The 22103-nt window shown below is 40.1% G+C and overlaps 1 protein-coding gene and 1 long non-coding RNA gene across 6 annotated transcripts in view; one reads left to right on the top strand and one right to left on the bottom strand.

Annotated features, from left to right (window-relative positions):
* LOC109026282 (uncharacterized) overlaps window positions 1-2097 on the bottom strand; it is a 29787-nt gene extending 27690 nt beyond the window's left edge. The window contains exon 1 of the long non-coding RNA XR_002005257.4: window positions 1986-2097. This is a non-coding gene — a long non-coding RNA (uncharacterized lncRNA). The remainder of the gene's footprint in view (window positions 1-1985) is intronic.
* ALDH1L1 (aldehyde dehydrogenase 1 family member L1) overlaps window positions 1-22103 on the top strand; it is a 94614-nt gene that overhangs the window by 15505 nt on the left and 57006 nt on the right. For 2 of the 5 annotated variants that reach the window (XM_019023662.4, XM_019023661.4), the window contains exons 1-2: window positions 1920-2054; window positions 21578-21727. In XM_019023662.4, the coding sequence (XP_018879207.2) occupies window positions 21601-21727 (127 nt within the window). In that variant the 5' untranslated portion in view covers window positions 1920-2054; window positions 21578-21600. Of the gene's footprint in view, window positions 1-1919; window positions 2055-16068; window positions 16166-21577; window positions 21728-22103 lie in introns of those variants that run through there. The other 3 variants (XM_063704124.1, XM_063704125.1, XM_055383861.2) reach the window with 2 other exon arrangements.

Genomic DNA, 22103 nt, shown 5'->3' with positions numbered 1-22103 from the left:
TAAGCTAGTCTTCGCCATCATTGTCCAGAGACATGTTAATCAAGCAATCCCAGAAGCAGTGATAAAATTGCAGTTGAAGGCAGGGTGCAGTGGCTCATGCCTGTAATCTCAGCACTTTGGGAGGCTGAGGTAGGTGGATCATCTGACATCAGGAGTTTGAGACCAGCCTGGCCAACATGGTGAAACCCCGGTGAAACGTCTACTAAAAATACAAAAATTAGCTAGGTGTGGTGGCGCATGTCTGTAATCCCAGCTACTCAGGAGGCTAAGGCAGGAGAATCGCTTGAACCTAGGAGGTGGAGGGTCCATTGAGCTGAGATTGCACCATTGGACTCTAGCCTGGGTGACAGAGTGAGACTCTACCTCAAAAAAATAAATAAATAAATAAAGTTGAGAGAGGTTCATGAAGAAAAATTACAGGCCTCTCTGTGATCACATAACGGAGGAATCTGTCCTAGTAAGGCTGAGGCTAGGGAAAGCTTCCCTGAAGTCGTGGCATTTTAGTAGGAACTTCCTGAAGAATGATGGGGGTTCTCTGGACAAAGATGAACGGCACATGGAAACTTTATGAGTCGAGAAGTTCCACAGATATGAGGGACAGCAGGGAGACCTGCAGGCTGGAGCCTAAAGAACAAGGGGACAGTGCCTGAAAGTAGGATAAGTGGATCAGCAGGCACAGGCCACCTCAATCCTGGGTGCCCATACTGGCTTATGTGAGCAAAATACATGCATTAAGCCATTCAAGAAACACTTATTTAGCAACTGCTACAAGCCATCACTGTGTATTGGGGATACAACAGTGAATACATCTCACAAATTTCCTGTCCTCAAAGAGCTTACAGCCTAGTGGGAGAGACAGACAATGAACAAACAAAGAAACAAGGAAATATCAGATATACAGTTAAGTGCTATGAAGGAAATAGAACAGGGTGATGTGGCAGGGAGTGGCTGAGGGACTTCCTTAGTTTGTGTGACCTGGAACAGCCTCTCTAAGGCTCTGCATCAGATATCTGATATGTGATACCATATGGGAGCAGGCTCTGAAAGAACACTACAAGTAGACAGGTAAAGGCAGGGGCTGCAGCAAGCCTCATGTGTTCAGGCACTGAGCAGAGAGAGGGCCAGGTGGTCGGGACTCAGCGAGAGGGACGCCTCAAAAGAAGTGAGGCTTAGCAGGGCACGGAGCAGTGCGGCCGCAGGTGTGGTGGGAAGGGCGTTCCAGGAGAAGAAGCCACCTGGACACAGGCTTGCAGTCAAAAAACAATACGCAATTATCACTCCCGGCATTCTACATGGCCTTGCCTGAGACCGGGCTGGCCAGGATCCCTGGGAACCAGTGGGAGGGGTCTGCGGCACCAGGACTGAGTAGAAGGGAGAGAGTGGAGAAGGGGAATTGCAGAGAGAAAACCAGGGGCTGTTTTTCTCTCGGAGAGGCGGGTAGGCACTGGGCGGGCAGAAGCGCCCCTATCCACCCGGATGCGCAGCTGCTAAGGGGCCGCCTCTGCAAGCGGCTGCAAATTCCCGGAGGGCAGTGTCTCCTTTGGCTCTGCTGTGTCCGTAGCACATGGCAGGTACTTGGCCCATCAAGAGTGAGTGAGGGTGAGCGAGTGAGTGAGTCACCGGCTTGGCGAGGGTCTCCTCTGACCCACTTAGCCTTGCCAGCGCTCAGAACTGCCAGCCCTGCTGGGTGCTTGGGACTTTTCAAAGCCCTGGGAATTCTCCAAGGGTCCACAGTAAGTCTTCTTGACCTAAGCGGGAAAGAGCGCAGGCCCCTGCGGGGTAGGCTTTTACATGGCATTTATAGACCCGCTAGGAGAGGGTGCGCTGCGCTCCCTCCATAGTCCCACCAGTGAGCGCCGCCCCCACTCGGCTGACTCTCTGCCCGCCCCGCGCCCCTCCCCTCACGGGCTCTGGCCTTAACCAGAGCTCGCGGACTGGCGGGGACAGGTCCCACCTCCTGGCTCCCAGGACGGGTCTGCACCAACCTCAGTTTCGGGGCTGCGGCTCACAGAAGTCTAACCTGCCCGGGACGCCCGCACCAACTCCTGCGCGCGGTGAGTTTCTGGGCTCTCGAGAGCGCCTGACGCCCGGCGGAAGGGAGGCTGCCCCGGCTGCAGCTCCGGGGGCTCCGGGGGCTCCAGGGGCTCCAGGGGCTCCAGGGGCTCCAGGGGCTCCAGGACTCGGTTCTCACCGCAAGGGCTCCTGCGGGGCCCATCAACTTCGCCGCTGGGACGCCGGGCTCGGGGTACGGGTCCGGAGTTCTTTGGAGCAATTGAGGCTGAACCTGGCCAGGGGTCATCAGGCTAAATGACCGCAGCGCCAGGACTGGCCCGCCGAGGATCTGGCCGGCCGCGGTGGTAGGGCCCTTACGGAGCTGGAGCCATCCTGTGGGGTGCGCACTGCTGGCCCGGCTTATGGAAGAGAAAACTGAGGCTCGATAAGAGAAAGGGACCAGCGAAGGCGACGCGATGATTTGTGACTGGGGACTACCTGTTTCCTGGGCCCCTCGACCCCATTCTGTGACAGAGAAAGGTCTTCCCTGATTGGCCAAATCTGGGGGCCTGGCACGAGGGCCTCTTGTGATTGGAGGGGTCAACGTGAGCGCTCAGGGGCTGCGCTGGAGTCCCAGCTCCAGCCACTGCGCTCTAGTGGGCGGTCGCGTGCAGAGGGAGGCCGGATAGCAGACCCCACAACGTGGCTCCTGGGGCCCCGCTATCGAGAGCTCAGGCCCCGCGGGCACTTGCCTAGGAGAGGAAAGAATCTTCCCAAAGTGCAGACAGAGACGGAATTTAATCAGGAGTCCCAGACTTGGAGTTTGGAGGCATGGGCTCTGGTGTCAGGTGACTTTGTTTCCTCCCCACGCGTCCACTTCTCCTTGACCTTGGGCAAGTTTCTTGTGTTCTGAATCTTAGTTTCTTGTCTCTAAAATCGGGAGGGGCAATGAACAGTAGTGCCTGCCTCCCAAGGTTGCTTGAGAATTACATGAGACTGCCCCGCGCCTGGCCCTAGGAAACCCTCGGAGAATGTTGGCTGCTGTTTGTTTGTTTGTTTGTTTGAGACAGAGTCTCGCTCTGTCGCCCAGGCTGGAGTGCAGTGGCACGATCTCGGCTCACTGCAACCTCCGCCTCCCGGGTTCAAGTGATTCTCCCGCCTCAGCCTCCCGAGTAGCTGGGACTACAGGCGCGTGCCACCACACCCAGCTAATTTTTGTATTTTTGGTAGATACGGGGTTTCACCATGTTGGCCAGGATGGTCTTGATCGCTTGACCTTGTGATCGGCCTCCCAAAGTGCTGAGGTTACAAGCGTGAGCTGTCACGCCCCGCTGGCTGCTGTGTTCTTGTTAGCGTTAACTCTCACAGCCACGGGGGGAGAAAATGGTGTGGCGTCCCTTATAGAGAAAAGGAGACTGCGGCTCAGAGATGGATTTACTCAGGGTTGGCCTGAGGCCTAAGGTCCAGAGGGCCTGGTCTCTGGATACATCCTGTTGCCTGTTCCGAGGGCTGTGGGAGAGAAAGCGGGTAGAGCATGACCCCCAAGGGACAAAGTGGCCTCCCTGCCAAGTGCCAGACCAAAAAGGCTGAGTTCAGGAGAGGAGTCGGCCTTGGGCCCTCCAAAGGGCAGCGGGGAAATGAGACCCCTTGCAGCGGACTGCTGGCCTCTGGGCTGAGCCTCTGCTCAGTGCTACAGCTGCATTCATGGGCCCCAGGGCCCTAGCACCAGAACAGAGGGCCCAGAGCTGCAGTCCTGCACGTTGGCCCAGCCTCACAGGGACTAGAAGCTGGGTCCTGGAGAGCCAAGCCTGGGCTGGGAATTGGGTAGGAGGGTTGGGAGGCCCAGGAAGCCTCCCAGTGTCCCCACACCACCAAGTGAAAGGACACTGAGCGGCCATGACTGGGGGAGGAGGTGGAGGCCTGGAGGCGGCCCAGACGGCCCACAAGGGGCTCTATGGGCTTCACTGGAAGCCCCTGCTCTTTCTGGGGCCAAAGGGCAAGCCTGACTGAGGCCCCTCCCAAGGCTCCCGTGCCTGCCATTCTGGCTTTCCCTGGACTGTGACAACAGCCCCTTGGTGGCCACCTGGACTCTGCCTCCCTGCAGGGGTGGAACGACATACTCTTTTATTTTATTTTTTTTTTCAGAAGTAATCATGTACAATATAAAAAAAGAACATTCAGTTAAGAAAACAAAATAATTACAGTCGTCAGAAACCTCTGAAACCCAAAACCCTTTACCCAGTAACTTTCAACATTTCAGTGTAAATTCTTCTAGGCTTTTACCCTGCAGATAAACACATGCATGCACACACAGACACACACACACACACACACACACACAAACTTAAGCCTTACAAAATTATTGTGGTTTGTTACTTGTTGGGTGTTTTGACAGTGTCAGGTTTGTATAACTCAATATTTACCAATATTTTCTAATAATTTAATGTTTTCTTCTTATATTTGATTTTCAAGTATTTATTTTTAACCCAATTGGACTGTATTTTAGAGTAAGATGTGAACTATAGAGATAGATTCATTTATTTATTTCAATTAGTAGACATTTTTAGAGCAGTTTTAGGTTTACAGAAGAATTGAGGATGGAATGCAGAGTTCCCATATTCTCAGTCTGTCCCTTCCTGCACGCTTTCTCCTATTTTTCTTTCTATTCTTTTCCTTTCTTTTTTTTTTTTTTTTTTTTTTTTTTTTTTTGAGACAGGGTCTCACTTTGTTGCCCAGGCTGGAGTGCAGTGGCACAAACACAGCTTACTGCAGCTTTGAACTCCTGGGCTCAAGTGATTTTCATGCCTCAGCCTCCCATGTAGCTGGGACTACAGGCATGCACAACAACGCCTGGCTAATTTAAAAATTTTTTTGTAGAGATGGGCCTCACTTTGTTGCCCAAGCTGGCCTTGAACTCAAGGGCTCAAGTGATCCTCTGCCTTGGCCTCCCAAAGTGCTGGGATTACAGGCATGAACCACTAGGCCTGGCCTCCCCTATTTTTAACATCATGCATTGATAGGATATTTTTGTTACAGCTTTTTTCTTTTTGAAACAGTCTTGCTCTGTTGCCTAGGCTGGAGTGCAGTGGCACAATCTCAGCTCACTACAGTTTCTGCCTCCCAGGTTCAAGCAATTCTTGGGCCTCAGCCTCTCGAGTAGCTGGGATTACAGGTGCACCACCATGCCCAGCTAATTATTGTATTTTTATAATAGTAGAGACAGGGTTTTACCATGTTAGCCAGGCTGCTTTTGAACTCCTGGCCTCAAGTGATCAGCCCGCCTTGGCCTCCCAAAGTGCTGGGATTACAGGTGTGAGCCACCAGGCCTGGCCAATTTTGTTATACTTGGTGAGCCAATATTGATGCAATGTTATTAATGAAAGTCCATAATTTACATTAGAATTCCCTCTTGGTGTTGTACCTTCTATGGTTTTGGACGAACATATAATGATGGGTATCCAGTGTTACAGTATCGTAGAGAATAGTTTCACTGCCCTAAAACTCTCCTGTGCTCTACCCATCCACCCCCCAACCCCCCTACCTATCCCTGGCAACCACTGGTTACTGCCTTTGTAGTTTTGCCTTTTCCAGAATGTCATATAGTATGTATGAATCATACGGTATATAGCCTTTCCAGACTGGCTTCTTTCGCTTAGCAAAATGCATTTAAGCATCCTCCATGTCTTTCTGTGACTTGGTAACCCATTTCTTTTTATCATTGACTAATATTCTGTTGTATGGATGTGGATGTACCACAGTTTATTTCTCCATTCACATACTACAGGATATCTTGGTTGCTTCCAAGCTTTAGCAGTGAATAAAGCTGCTATCAACATTTGTGTGCAGGTTTTTGTGTGGACATTAGTTTTCTTCCCCTTTGAGTAAATATCAAGAGCGATTGATGGATCACATGGTAAAAGTATGTTTCGTGTTATAAAACACTACCAAATCTTTTTCCATAGTGGTGGCATAATTTTTCATTTCTACCAGTAATAAATGAAAGTTCTTGCTGCTCCACAGCCTCGTCAGCATTTGTTGTCAGTGCTCTTAATTTAACTCTTCTAATACGCATATAGTAGTATCTCATTGTTATATTTTAATTTGCAATCTGTAATGACTTACAGTGTTGAGCATCTTTTTAAATGCTTATCTGCCATCTGTATATCTTCTTTTGTGAATGTCGGTTAATTTACTTGGCCCATTTTAAAATTGGGTTGTTCGTTTTACTGTTGAGTTTTAATAGTTCTTTGTATATTTTGGATAACAGTGCTTTACCAGATATGTCTTCTCTCCCGAACCATGGCTTGTCTTTTCATTCTCTTAACAGTGTCTTTTGCAGAGCAGAAGTTTTAAATTTTAATAAGGTCTAATGTACCATTTTTTTTCCTCCATGAATTGTGCTGTTGTTGTTGTATCTAAAAAGTCAAATCCAAGTTTTGGCAGTTACAAATAAAGATGCTGTAAACATCAGTGTATAGATATTTGTGTGATTTTTGTGCAACGCAGATTTTCTCCATTGTCTTGCCTTTGTCTCTTTGTCAAAGTTCAGTTGACTGTATTGATGTGAGTTTACTTCTGGGCTCTCTATTCTGTTCAATTGATCTATTTGACTATTCTTTTGCCAATACCATACTGTCTTGATTACTGTAGCTTTATAGTAAAGTCTTGGGGACAGGCAGTATCGGTCCTCTAACTTCGTTCTCCTTCAATATTGTGTTGACTATCCCAGGTCTTTTGTCTCTCCAAATAAACTTGAGAATCAGTTTGTTGATATCCACAAATAACTGCTGGGGTTTTGGTTGGGATTGCATTGAATCTATAGATAAAGTCGGAAAGAACTGACATCTGGACAGTATAGAGTTTCCCTATCCATGAACATGTACTATCTCTTCAATTATTTATACATATTTTTATGTTTTCATCAGTTGTGGTTATTCTCACATAGATTTTGACCTATTTTAGGTTTATGTATAAATAATTCACTTTTTGGTGCTAATGTAAATGGTTTTGTGTTTTTAATCTCAAATTTCAATTGTTTATTGCTAGTATATAAGAAAGTAATCAATTTTTGTATATTAACCATGACTTTATATCCAGCAACTTTGGCAGAATAACTTATTATTTCCAGTTTTCTGTTGCTTTGTTGGCATTTTCCACATAGCCAATTATGTTTTTTGAGAACAAGAACAGTTTATTTCTTCCTTCCCAATCTATAGACTTTTCATTTTCTTTTCTTTTCTAATTACATTAGCCAGCACTTCCAGTATAATGTTGACTAGGAAGGGTGAAAGGGAACATCCTTGCCTTATTTCTGATCTTAGGGGAAAAGCTTCTAGTTTCTCTCCATTAAGTATGATGTTAGCTGTAGGTTTTTCATAGATCTTCTTTATCAAGTTAAGTTCCCATTTATTACTAGCTTGCTGAAAGCTCTTATCATAAATGAATGTTAGATTCTTGTCAAATGCATTTTCTGGATCTATTGATGTGATCATATAATTCTTCCTTAGCCTATTCATGCGATGGATTACATTAACTGATTTTCAAATGTTTAACCTAGAATAAATCCCATGTGGTGGTTATGTATAATTCTTTTTAAACATTGTTGGATTCAATTGCTGATTTTTTTGAGGATTTTAACATCTATGTTTATGAGAAATATTAATCTGTTAGTTTCCTTTCTTGTAATGTTTCTGGTTTTGGTACTAGGGTAATTCTGACCCAAGAAAATTAGAGAATTTCCTCTACTTCTATTTTTTGAAAGACATCATAGAGAATTGGCATAATTTCTTTCTTAAATGTTTAGTCATATTCATTAACCCTAGTGCTTTCTATTTTGGAAGGCTACTGGCTCCAGTTCTTTAATCAGTATAGGCCTATTCAGATTATCTATTTCTCTTTGTGTGAGTTTTGGAACGTTGTACTTTCAAGGGATTGTTTTATTTCATTTAACTTACCAAATTTGTTGATATAGAGTTGTTCATACTAGTATTTTATTATCCTTTTAATGACCGTAGGATCAGTATTGATGGCCCTTCTTTCATTTTTGATATTAGTAATTTGAGTCTTTTCTCTTTTTCTTCTTAGTTAACCTGGCTAGAGGTGTCTCAGTTTTATTCATCTTTTCAAGGAACCAGCTTTAGGTTTTGTTGATTTTCTCTATTGACAGCATGTTTTCAATTTCACAAGTTCTGCTGTAATTTTTATTATTTCCTTTCTTCTGTTTATTTTGGATTTAATTTGCTCTTCTTTTTCTAGTTTCCTAATTTGGAAACTTGCTTTTAGCTCTTTCTTCTTTAATAATATATGCATTCAGTGCTCTAAATTTCCCTCTAAACACTACTTTAGCAGCATCCCATAAATTTTGATGTTATATTTTCATTTTAATTTAGTTTGAAATATTTTAAATTTTTTTTGAGTTATTCTTTCATTTGTTTACATGTTGTTTAGAAGTGTGTCGTTTAGTTTCCATTTTTTTAATGTTTTTCAGATTTCTTTCTGTTATTGATTTCTAGTGATTCTGTTGTGATCTCAGTAATCTCCATCATAGAAGTCATTGATATTTGTTGTTGTATGTTTTATGGCACAGAATGTGGTCTGTCTTGATGAATATTCCATGTGAACTTGAGAAGAATGTGTATTCTGTTGTTGTTGGGTGAAGTATTCTCTAAATGCCAATTAGATACACTTAATTGATGGTGCTGTTCAACTATGTCCTTACTGATTTCCAGCCTGCTGGATCTATCAGTTAGTGGGGACTGGCCAGGCACGGTGGCTTACGCCTGTAATACCAGCACTTTGGGAGGCCGAGGTGGGCAGATCACCTGAGGTCGGGAGTGGGAGACCAGCCTGACCAACATGGAGGCTCTACTAAAAATACAAAATTAGCCGGATGTGGTGGTGCATGCATGTAATCCTAGCTACTCGGGCGGCTGAGGCAGGGGAATTGCTTGAACCCGGGAGGCAGAGGTTGCAGTGAGCCAAGACCGTGCCACTGCACTCCAGCCTGGGCAACAAGAGTGAAACTCCGCCCCCCAAAAAAAACGTTAGTGGGGACTGACAGAGAGGTGTTGATGTCTCCAACTGTAATAATAGTGGATTCATCTATTTCTCCTTAAAATTCTATCCGTTTTTGCTTTACACATTTTAGCACTGTTGTTAGGCACATACACATTAAGGAGTATTATGTCTGCTGGGATAATTGACTCCTTTACCATTATGTAGTGCTTCTCTTTATTCCTAATAATTTTCCTTTCTCTGAAGTCTGCTTTATCTGAAGTTAATAGAACTACTCCATATTTCTTTTGATTAGTGGTAGCACAGTATATCTTTCTCCATCCCTTTATTTGTAATCTATCTGGTTTTTATGTTGAAATGGGTTTGTTGTAGACAACATATAGTTAGGTCACGATTCTTTATTCACTCTAGATAGTCACATGTTTTAATTGGTATATTTACACCATTGATATTTGAAGTGATTTTTTGATACAGTTGGATTAATATTTACCATATTTATTAGTGTTTTCTGTTTGCCCTTTGTTTCTTTTTTCTTCCACACTTTTTTCTGCCTTTTCTGATCTTAACTGAGCATTTTATATGATTCCATTTTCTTTTCTCTCTTAGCATATCAATTTTACTTTTTTGTTGTTGCTTTTTTAGTGGCTGACCTACAGTTTGCAATATACACTTAAATCTAATTTAAGTCTGCTTTTGAATAACACTATACCACTTTATGGGTAGTGTAAGGGCCTTATTGCAGAGTATTCTTGATTCCTCCCTCCCATGCCTTATTATTACTGCTGTCATTCATTTCACTTATCCATAAGCTACAATCACTGAATACATTGTTGCAATTATTATTTTGAACAAATTGTTATCTCTCAGATTAAGAATAAGAAAAAAAATTATTTCACCTTTATTTCTAATACTCTTTTGTATGTTGAGTTTCTGACTTGTTTAATTTTCCTTTTTTTCTGAATAACTTCTTTTAACATATCTTGTAAGGCAGTTTACTGGTGACAAATTCCTTCAATTTTTGTTTGAGAAGTCTTTCTCCTCCACTTTTGAAGGACAATTTTACTGCATACAGATGGAATCTAGTTAGTTCTAAGTTGATGGAATGTTTTCAGTTCTTTAAATAATTCTTTCTATTCTATTCCTGATTGCATGGTTTATGAAGAGATGTATGATGTAATCCTCATCTCTCTCCCTCTATAGGTAAGGTGTCCTGCCCTGCCTCTCCCTGGCTTCACTGAAGATTATCTCTGTGTCTTTTATTTTTTGCAGTTTGAATATGATATGCCTAAGTATAGATTTTTTGGGGGGTGGGGGGGTGATCTTTATCCTATTTGGTTTCCTCTGAGCTGCTTGGATCTTGGTTTGGTATCTGTCTTTAATTTTGGAAAATTATCAGTCATTATCACTTCAAACATTTTTACTATTCCTTTCTCTCTTTCTTTTTATTCCATCTGATATCCCTATTACAAGGATTTACACCTATGGCAATTGTCCCACCATTCTTGGATATTCTGTTTTGTCTTTTTTATTCTATTTTTCCCTTTGCATTTCAGTTTGGGAAGTGTTTGTCGATATTTCATCCATCTCATTGATTATTTCCTCAACTGTATCCAGTCTATTGATAAACCTATTAAAGACATTCTTTGCATTTATCACAGGGTTTTTATTTCTAGACTTTTTTGATTTTTTTCTTAATTTCCATCTCTCTGCTTACATGACCAATTTGTTCTTATATGTTCTCCACATTTTTCCATTAGAGCTCTTAGCATTTTAATTATGATTGTTTTAAATTTTCCATCTGAAAATTCCAACATTGCTTCCGTATCTGATTGTGGTTTAGGTGCTTGTTTCATCTTTGCAAACTGTGTTTTTGTCTTTTATATATCTTGTAATTGTTTTGCAGAAAATCAGATATAATGTATTGGGTAAAAGGTACTGAGGTAGATAGGCTTTTAGTGTGAGGTTTGATATTTACCCGTCTAGGAGTTAGAATGTGTTTACTATTTGCTATAGCTGTGGGTATCAGAGGATATAATTTTCTGTCTTCATCTTCTTGTTTTTGTCTACCCTGTTGTCTTTGGGTTTTTGTAGAAACTCCTTAAATAGGCTCTGGCTTGCAGTTCTCTTATCCTTAATCCCCTTGTTACTGTACTGGAGCCCTGTGGATGTAGTAGTAAGGTGTTTTGGTGGGGGGAAGTGTTTTACAGTCCTACAATTAGGTCTTAAGTGTTTCAGTGAGCCTGCACCCCTGGGCTGTGACCTTCACAAGTGTTTCTCAGTCCTACCCCTTTTAGGTGATGAGAAAGGCTAGAGGGGCTGGATTTGGGTTTTTCCTCACCACTTAGGTTAGTTAGGCCCTGGGTGTCCATTCACTTAGGCTCTGGTATAATAGTTTCTATGAGGGTAGATATGTTGAGAAAAAAATGACTGCTTTCCTCGCCTCCTGCCAAAACCAGAAGGGGATTTTTCTCCAATCCTTACTGTGAGAACTGTAAGAATTAAAGAAAGAGGAAAGAAATACAAAAGCTGGCTTGCCAGTTAAGACATTTATTTTAGAGAAAATCAACCTGAAAGGAGCCTTCTGGCCAAGTTAGGTCAGAGGCATACTCTCTTACAGACTGAGTTTTTAAGGATTCAGGATGGGAGAGTTTATCAGAGGCTTGGACTGCTTCTGTGTCTCTTTGTTGTGCTTATCTGGGAGGGAGAGTTGTGTGCCTGTTTTCATACATTTTTCCTGCAGTTGCAGGTATAGTCCCTGAGTCTGTTTTTACTTATTTATTGAGACAGAGTCTCGCTCTGTCGCTAGGCCAGAGTGCAGTGGCGCCATCTCGGCTCACTGCAACCTCTGCTTCCCAGGTTCAAGCGATATTCCTGCCTCAGCCTCCTGAGTAGATGGGACTACAGGCATGCGCCACCACGCCTGGCTAATTTTTTGTAGTTTTAGTAGAGACGGGGTTTCACCGTGTTAACCAGGATGGTCTTGATCTCCTTACCTCGTGATCCGCCCGCCTCGGCCTCCCAAAGTGCTGGGATTACAGGCATGAGCCACCGCGCCCAGCCAAGAGTCTGCTTTTAGCTTTCCTATTCAGCAGCGTTTTTTACTAGGCCCGACTGGTTGAGACAGAAGCAACTTTTTTTTTTTTTTTTTTTTTTTTTTAATGACAGGCAGAGGCGCATGTTTGGAAAGACCCATGTGTTATTTTTTGTTAGTAACTGTTATTCCTGCTATAAGGATAATAATTAAGCAAAATGCTACAGTAATTGAGATTCTCTGTCTGATATTCCACTCTGAGGGTTCACAGTCCTACTGCAAATAGTAGAGTGAGTACAGCAGTTCCCGTGAGGGTGTCATAGTAAATAATTTTCATTAAAAAAGGTTTTAATAGTTGGCTTAAAAGGAGAAGTAGAAATGACAAAAAGTATTTGGTGAGGTAGGGTTGAGACTGAGTAAGATGAGCAATTTTTACTTAGTTACTTAACTTTTATGATTTTTAGCTTAAGATTTCTTATTTTTTTTTTACATTAATAGGACTTTTTCTGGACTGTTAGGGGTTGCTTTCTCAGCTCTTTAGGCTTTGACTTGAATGTGATGTATCCAGGAGTTGATTTCTGTAACGGATATAATTTAAACTGTAAAAGATAATAAAAATTGAAAAATGTTAGGCAAGACTAGAATTTAACAACAGTTAAATAGTTTTTGAAACATAATTTTTACTTTTCAGTTTCCTATTTTTGTTAAAAGACAATTTATGATAGGACTGATTTGCTTTATTATACTTGGCTTAATTATTTGTATACAGTGCAGCAATAATAATTATTTGCTACATAGGCCTTTTAAATCGGCTTTGATGGAACTTTGTTACATAGAAGGAACTTGAGATAAGACTTGTTAAAGCCAAGCCCAGCCATGGATTTGTACCATTAAATACTTATGAGTTGGGTGAATTCCTTTTCTTTTGAGGTTTTAAGATAACTTGGGGTTCCTGGCCTGTCAGAAAGTGACATTCTTTACTTACCACACATCAGAAACCCTGTGCAGGGACTGTGCACACAAAATATGAGGCCAGTTTTCCAAGGGTTTCGTTGGCTTCTTAAGTTTGATTCCTTAGAGGAGAGCACACCATTACAGTCAAAGCCTTGGGAAAATAACCAGTTTTTCCAATTGTATTCTGTTACAAAAGAAAATAGATTCTTATTGCACTGATGCAAACAACTGTAGTGTTGTCCTTTAAGAACGCTTATAACTAGTTTTTAAATTCTAGAGGAACTAGGCAAAGAGAAAAAAACACGCTTTAAATTCTATTTACAGGAGTATACTTTACTTAGTTGTTAAAGGCTGTAGCTAGCTTAAGACAAGTTTTCTTGACTCTGAAAAATAAGATAAAGATTAGCAGCATTCTAAGGAAAAGGTAAAAACTTGTTTTTGTTTTTTATTAGTTTAGTGCATTTTCTTAATTTTTGTTTTGCTTGATATTTATAAACATTTTAGCTTTTTGTGAGTTCTGCATGTTTTGTTGTTGTTGCTGTTGTGAGAAACCTGCCTTTGAGAGCGCTTGTTAAAGTTTCACAGCTTGAATATAAACCATGTTTTGAAGATAATTCAAACAAAATAAAAATTGTCTGTAAATAACAAAATGTCTAGTTTGGATACTGTTAGAAACACAATTGACAAAGAAATGTGGTTGTTTTTGTGGTTTACAATAACCCAACATAACAACTTTAAGTGTGATTAATAGCACATATTTAGACATAAGAACCTTAGACATCCCATACAGTTTTGGAACATATGTTAATATTATTCCTTAGAATATAACCTATTAGACAGTCTTTTGGAAATTTTATGTTGCTAAATAATTCTGTTTACCTCTTTTTGGATGGTTTAGGGGTTTTGTGCAGCACCGAAAAGCCAGGGGTTAGGAAAGACAACCTCGAGACTAAAGTTTGATTTGGGGAAGACTGTTAAATATGTTTAAAATTTAAAACCCTCGATATTATGAAATAGAATTTTAGATTACCATAAGTTTTTTTTCTGTTTGTTTTGTTTTGCTAAAATGATGAGATAACAATCTGGAAAAGCAAAAACCATTTATTAGTCTTTTGTATTACAGGAAAATTTTGTTTAAGAGAGAAAGTTAAATTTTACCCTTTCATTAGTTTGCTATTAATGTTAACTTTAATTTTAATGAAACCTTATAGATAATTTTATTTAATTTTAATGAGTTTGACTATGAAGTGAGATTTTTATATGCCCATTATAACCCTTGACAAGTTTTGCTAAAGAGTAGATTAGCATTTTAAGAAAATCTTGTGGTGCTTTTATTTTAGTGTTTAATTTACAGAAAAAAATATAATACCCTTTTGAGTTTAGTTAATGTGTTAACACACAAGAGTTTTATTTGCAGAATTAATTTTTATGATGTTTTTACAATTTGCTTAAACCTTTCACTTTATTTTATTTAATTTTAGGACAATTTATTATTCTTCAGCAAAATGTACATTTTTATGCCTTTTTATAATTTTTAACTAAAAACACTTTTTACTATTTTTATACACCTTGCATGCAAATCCATGTTTAGCAGTTTTAATTACATGTTATAATGGTAACTTTTAGCAATTTTTAACTTTAATGTAAAATGTGTTAAGTTTTTTTGTGTGTGACTTGAAACTAAAAACACTGACTCATTTTGTAATTTGGGCGAAGTAGCTCTGAAGTGTAATGCTGTTTTTTCAATTTTAAACACTTGGGTAAAATCGCAAGGTGAGTGCTTAGGTAGAAACAAGTAACTACTGAACAGGTGGGAGCAAAGTTTAGTTGAGCAATACTCTTTATGATACTGACAAGTGAATGCTTACTAGTTTTAAAAGTGCTGGCTTTATTGTTGTAGTCACAGAGGAGTCTAAAGGCAAGGCTTACCCAGCTTCTGGCTCCCACGTGAACATTATTTATTTAGTATGCCAGATTTTTCTTAAGGTGCACTAGCCACTGAGGATATTTTTGCTGGTGGGAACTGAGATTTTCTAGACAGGTAAATTAGCTGCCAATTGTGGTTTATCTTAGGGACATGTTTATAGAGATAGTATTCTTACTTAGCTTGCATTCTAAATTTTGTTTCCTTATTATCTTGTTAAAGCGATGAATATGTTTGTACAATGAAGACAACTTTTTTTGCCTTTTTAGGTTAGAGCTTCAGCATGAGAATTATACTTCAACACAGAAAGTTAGGTCTATAAGTGAAATACAATAAAGTGTTCTGAAAAGAAGGAGACTACCTTACAACCCCAAGAGAAAAATATGCGGCACTAAGCCCTGGTTCCTTTTTTCCTTATTGTTTTGTCATTTTTTTAGAACTTTGGGAACTAAAATCTTTTTGCTTAAATGCTGAAGTTATAAATTGAAACAGACTCTTGGGTTTTGTTATAAAGGCAAAGTAATAATACTTCTATGTATTTTATAGGCTTATATAGTATAATAACTTGAATTTATGGTTGGATTTGACTGAATCTACGTAGATACTAATCTGAATGACTCATATATAGAAAATGTGCAGTATTTTAAGTATAAAAAATTAAACTGGACTAGTTTGCTTTTGTTTTATAGTATAAATGAAAATGACCCAAACTATTTAATTGTATGAGCAGAAATTATGAATGAAAGATGTATTTTAGAGCTATATGACAGAGGCACATTTTAACTTGAATTCCCCAGTGGCAAAAGTAGTGTATAAACTAATGCTAGTGTATACACTACTGAAGTGCCAACTTATGTAACATTTTTAAATTTAATTTTTAAAATGAAAGATTTTTTTTTCACTGTGAAGGGCAGTAACATTAAATTTTCCCAATGGGTACAAGTGAATGATTTACTTAGTACATTGATATACTTAACTATTAGCATTTTTGGGAAGCTGGATTTGATACAAATTTATTTTGAAAAACATGATTTATGAAATTTTATAATAAAATTATTAATAAAGACATTGTTAAGTTTCTATAAACATGCACTAAAAGTAGCAAGACAGACTGGAGAAATGTAACTTTGACTGAGAAAAAAACTTTTTTCAGGAAAACAAGATTTATGAAGAGAAAAACATAAAGGACTTTTGAATATACTTTCTTGGATATCCATTTTAATTAAGCTGAGCACTCTTTTTTATTAAAGGTAAGGGTGGATTTTGGAATTATATAAATGTTATGCCAAGTTAAATGAAAGGATTGAGTTATGTGCAGGAATTCCCTGTGATAATGAGAGGGATTTTTAGAGAAAGATCCCAGAAGCTGTTCTATCTGCACAAATCAGACATGGAGAAGGGGACATGAACGTGAGCAATGCCTTTAACCCTGGCCACTTCCCGGAGAGGGAGAATGGCAGAGGAGGTTTGACTGGTTGGAGCAGTTTTTGAACCGGTGGAGAAGGAGGAGGAGTGAGGTTTAAAGTAGAAGAAACCCTGAATATGTGGAACCTCTTGCCAGAATCTCTGAGATGCAGCTAAAGCAGTGTTAAGAGGAAAGTTTCTAGTACTAAATGGCTTCATCGAGAAGATAGAAAGATCTCAAATTAACAAACTAACTTCACCTAAAGGAACTAGAAAAAAAGAACAAACCAACCCCAAAGCCAGTCAAAGAAAAGAAGTAAAAATTAGAGAACTGAATGAAATTGAGATGCAAAAATCCATACAAAAGATCAATGAAACCAAGAGTTGGTTTTTCAAAAAAAATAAAAATAAACAAGATCATTAGACCACTAGCTACATTAACACACAAAAAGAGAAGATCCAAATAAGTATAGTCAAAAATGGCAAAGATGACATTACAACCAATCCACAGAAATTAGAAAAGATTCTTAGAGAATACTGTGAACAAATATATGCACACAAATGAGAAAATCTAAAGGAAATGGATAAATTCCTAGAAACACACAATCTCCCAAGACTGAAGTAGGAAAAGATTGAAATGCTGAATAGACCAATATTGAGCTCTGAAACTGAATCAGTAATGAAAACAACTACCAACCAAGGAAAGCTCAGGGCCAGATGGATTCACACTGAATTATACCAGACATACAAAGAAGTAATGACACCAATCCTATTGAAAGTATTACAAAAAAATTGAAAAGGAGGGGATCCTACCTAACCCATTCTGTGAAGCCAGCATCTGCCTAATACCAAAATCTGGCAGAGACATAACAAAAAAAGAAAACTTCAGGCCAATATCCCCGATGAACATAGACACAAAAATCCTCAACAAAATACTAGCAAACCAAATCCAGCAGCACATCAAAAAGTTAATATACTATGCTTAAGTGGGCTTTATTCTTGGGATGCAAGGCTGGTTTAACATACACAAATCAATAAATGTGATTCACCACATAAACAGAATTAAAAGCAAAAACTATATGATCACCTCAATAGATACAGAAAAAGCTTTGGATAAAATCCAACATCCCTTCCATAAGCAAAAAACAAATAACCCCATTAAAAAATGGGCAAAGGACATGCACAGACACTTCTCAAAAAAACACGTACAAGCAGCCAACAAATGAGGAACATTTTAATATGTTCCTCATCGCTAATTAAAATGAGGAACATTTTAATATGTTCCTCATCACTAATCATTAGAGAAATGCAAATCAAAATCACAATGAGATACCATCTTACGCTGGTCAGAATGGCTATTACTAAAAAGTCAATAAACAACAGTGCTGGTGAGGCTATAGAGAAAACAACGCTTATACACTGTTGGTGGGAATGTAAATCAGTTCAGCCACTGTGGAAGTTTCTTAAAGAAAAGTTTAGAGATTTCTTAAAGAACTTAGAACTACCATCCAACCCAGCAATCCCATCACTGGGTATATACCCAAAGGAAAATAGATCATTATATGAAAAAGACACATGCACTCGTATGTTCGTCGTTGGACTATTCATAACAGCAGTGACAGGGAATCAACTTAGGTGCCCAACAATGGTGGATTGGATAAATAAAATGTACATATACACCACGGAATATTACACAACCATAAAAAAGAGTGAAAGCATGTCTTTTGCAGCAACATGGGTGGACTAGAGGCCGTAATCCTAAGCGAATTAAGGCATAAACAGAAAACCAGATACTGCATGTTCTCACTTGTAAGTGGGAGCTCAACATTGAGCACACATGCACATAAAATGGGAACAACAGACACTGCAGACCACTAGAGGGAGTACGGGAATGGGTTGAAAAAACTCCGTTGGGTACTGTGCTTACTACCTGGGTGCAATATGTTCATATATCAAACCTGCACCTGCACCCCCTGTTTCTAAAATAAAAGTTGAAAGAAAGAGAAAGCTACACGAAAACCTGAATAGGACATTTGTTACAATGAAGTATTTGACACATCAATATTTCTTTTCTTCTTTTCTGCCTCATCCTGCCCTGCCCCGCCCTGCCTTGCCTTGCCTTACCTTTTCTTTTAAGACATAGTCTCACTCTGTTGCCCAGGCTGGAGTGCAGTGGTGGGGTCTCAGCTCACTCTAGCCTAGACCTCCCAGACTCAAGTGATTCTCATGCCTCAGCCTCCCAAGTAGCTGGGACTACAGGCACGCACTACCATGTCCAGCTATTGTTTGTTTTTGCAGAGATGGGGTCTCACTATGTTGCCCAGGATGGTCTTGAACTCCTGGCCTCTAGCAATCTGCCCACCTCAGCCTCCCAACGTGCTGGGGTTGCAGTCATGAGCCACTGGGACTGGTTCATGTCAATATTTTTTACAAGCATAGATTTAAAAACAAATAAAATACTAGCTCTTCAAATTCAGAGATATATAGAAAGGTTATACATCATGGTCAAGTGGTATTCATTCCAAGAATGCAAAGGTGGCTTAACATTTAAAAATCAATCATTATGATCCACCACAATAAGATAAAAATCTCATGACCTATAGGAAGAACATTTGGTAAAAGTCAACTCCTTGTCATGATTGGCAGCCAGAAATATATTAATAAGACAACTTTCATAATATGCTAGTCTATCTACCAAAATTCCCCAAAGCTAACCAATGGTCAAATATTGAATGGCTTCTTCCCAAGGTCACAGGAATGAGACAGGAACTACTATCACCATCTGTATTCAATATTGTAGTGGATATATTGGCAAGTACTATAAGAAAGTAAATGAAATGAAAGACTTCAGTATTAGAAAGAAAGAATTAAAACCAACATCATAACATGATTTTATACTTAGAAAACCACAAAGAATCTACACAGTATGAAAATTTATATGTGAAGCAATTAAGGTGCTAGTTAATACAACGTCAATGTACAAAATCAATTGTATTTCTATATGCTAGCAACAAAAAAGACAAACCAATTTTTAAAATGGGTCAAAACTCGAATAAACATTTCTCCAAAGAAGGTATACAAATGGCCAAAAAGCACATGAAAAGATGTTTAACATCATGATTCAATAGGAAAATACAAATCAAAACCACAATGAAATACCACTTCACAACTACTAGGTAGATCAGCTACAATAAAGCTTTAGGTTATGTATCTTCACCACTACAACAAAAAACATTTTTAAGCTATACTAAATGCAAAGATAGACAAACTGACCAAAGGTTCAAAGATAGATGTGTACATGTATGATCCTTTTCAATGAAGAAACGTCTTTTCAGTAACTGGTGCTGGGTTAATTTTATATACACATGGAAAAAAAATTCTGGACTTCTACCTTACATTGTATGAAAAAATCAGTTCCAGAGGGATTGCACATCTAATGTAAAAGGCAAAACAATAAAGATCTTGAATGACAAGGAGAACATCTTCATGAACTTGGAGTAGGCAAAGATTTTTTAAATAGAATACAAGAACCACTAAACATAAAGGAAATGTTTGATAAAATGTACTATATTAAGTTTAAGAACATCTGTTCATCAAAAGACATTATACGAGGATGAAAAAGGCAAGCCACAGAATTAGGGAAGATATTTTCCATACACATATCTGACAAAGAACTCACAGTCTAGATGATTAAAAAACAAAACAGAGCAACAATACAAAAAAACTCCCTTTCAATAAGAATAAAACCACCCAATGGAAAAAAACAGACAAAAGATTTGAAGAGATGATTCCCACAAAAGGATATCCAAATAGCCAAGAAACAGGAAAAGGCACTCGACTTCATTGGTCATCAGGGAATTGCAAATTAAACCCCAATGAGACAGCTGTATTTCATGTTAGGAAAAGCGCAAAAATGAAGACACAAGCCAAGATGGAGAGCACATGGAAGTGGAAACTAATACAACCACTCTGGAAAACTGGCAGCATCTGTTAAAGCTGGAAATTTTCACACCTATGACCCAGGAATTCCACCCTAAGTACACACCTGACAGAGATGTGTACATATGTACCATGAAGACCATGTGCAAGTATCTTTGTAGCATCCTATTTTTAATACCTTTAAACTGGTAACTACCCAAATTCCATTAACAATAGAATGAATGAATGAACTAGAGGTCATCCACATATCAAAATACTCTGCAGCAATGAGAATAAACTCAGTACAGCTACATGCAACCACAAAGATAATGTTGAGGGAGAAAATCTACAAAACACTGCATGGTTCCATTTATGTAAAATGAATACATATAAAGGGGATATATATATATCAAGCGAAACCATTCGATGCTGTTAGAAGTCCCATCATTCTTGGTAAATGTAGTGACTAGAAGAGGCTCAAAGAGTTCCTGGAGTTTTCTCTTTTTGGTGGTGTTGACAGTGGTGTGTTTGGTTTGTGAAATTCATTGAGCTACACATCTATGATTTGTGCACTTTCTGTATGTATGAAGTATACATTACTTTAATAAAATTTTCCAAAAAAAATCTTATTTTGGTAAAAGGACAATTTAAAGAACTGTATTAAGTGAATAATAGTTCAGGTTTTACAGATATGCGTGAGGTGAATGAATGACCGATCTTTGGAGAATGTGCATGATTGGCTAGGCTTCATTCTACACATCTTCCTTAGTGGAATCCCATTCCACTTTCCACCACCTTCAGCCTCAGGCCCGCCCACGCAGGCTCCTTTTCTGTTGCAGCTCAGCTGGACAGCCCCTTCGGCGGGGACTCCCCTTGCTCCTTTTGTGACTCCTGGCTCAGAGGAATAAGCCTAATTTGTAGGCTGAAAGCCATTTGAGAGATGTGGCATCTTTCTTATGAACAAGTGTGACTTGACCAAGGCCATAGAACTGGTTAGTTACAGAAATATGCTCAAATACATATCAAACATCTTGACACCCAACATTCCATGCCAGTTTGGAAGGTTTCAAAAAGAAATCCCCTAATTCTACAATCCATTTCCAGCTCACCTGCTGTGGCATTGAATATTCTGACATTAGGGATCCACTGGGTCATGTGTACATGTTTCATCTGGTCTCTCTTACAGTGGCAGTCTCCCCTCAGTGGCCTGCCACACACAGAGCCACAGAGGGGACTGGGGTAGAGCAGGCCAGGTGCCATGAACTGCCCTGTCTTGAACCAGGGCTGGCTTCTCTGAGACCAGCAATCTCTGTCTAATTGCTGCCTTATTCCTTCTCCAGGTCCTTCCAACCCTCCTGCTACCATGAAGATTGCAGTGATTGGACAGAGCCTGTTTGGCCAGGAAGTTTACTGCCACCTGAGGAAGGAGGGCCACGAAGTGGTGGGTGTGTTCACTGTTCCAGACAAGGATGGAAAGGCAGACCCCCTGGGTGAGTGAGCCAATGGAGCAGGGAAGCTGATGGAGGGCGGCCCGCCCATCCACATAGAAGGGAAGCAGTGGGTGGGAGTCTGGGAGCAGAAGTCTGCAGGGCCCGTGCTCTAGCTGGGAGGCAGCCATAAGTGGTCTACCTTGAATACTGCTCCAGTGCCAACAGGCTGCTGGGCTTTTCTGGAATAAAGTGGAGATCCCTCCCCACCTGATCATGGGGTGGCGTTAGGGTCCTGGAGAAGGGCTATAGAGAAGCCCAGCCTGGTCCCAGGTCCCACACAGAGCTTCTCTGACCCAGCACCCACGCTTGGGAAGGTCTCCATGTTCTGAACTGGGGGGTCCATGTTCTGAAAGGTGGGCATGCACGGCATCACCAT

Source organism: Gorilla gorilla, chromosome 2, assembly GCF_029281585.2.
Source record: "Gorilla gorilla gorilla isolate KB3781 chromosome 2, NHGRI_mGorGor1-v2.1_pri, whole genome shotgun sequence".
Lineage (NCBI taxonomy): Eukaryota > Metazoa > Chordata > Mammalia > Primates > Hominidae > Gorilla > Gorilla gorilla.
Note: the sequence above shows the minus strand (reverse complement) of the source record. Positions and strands in the feature narration are given on the sequence as shown.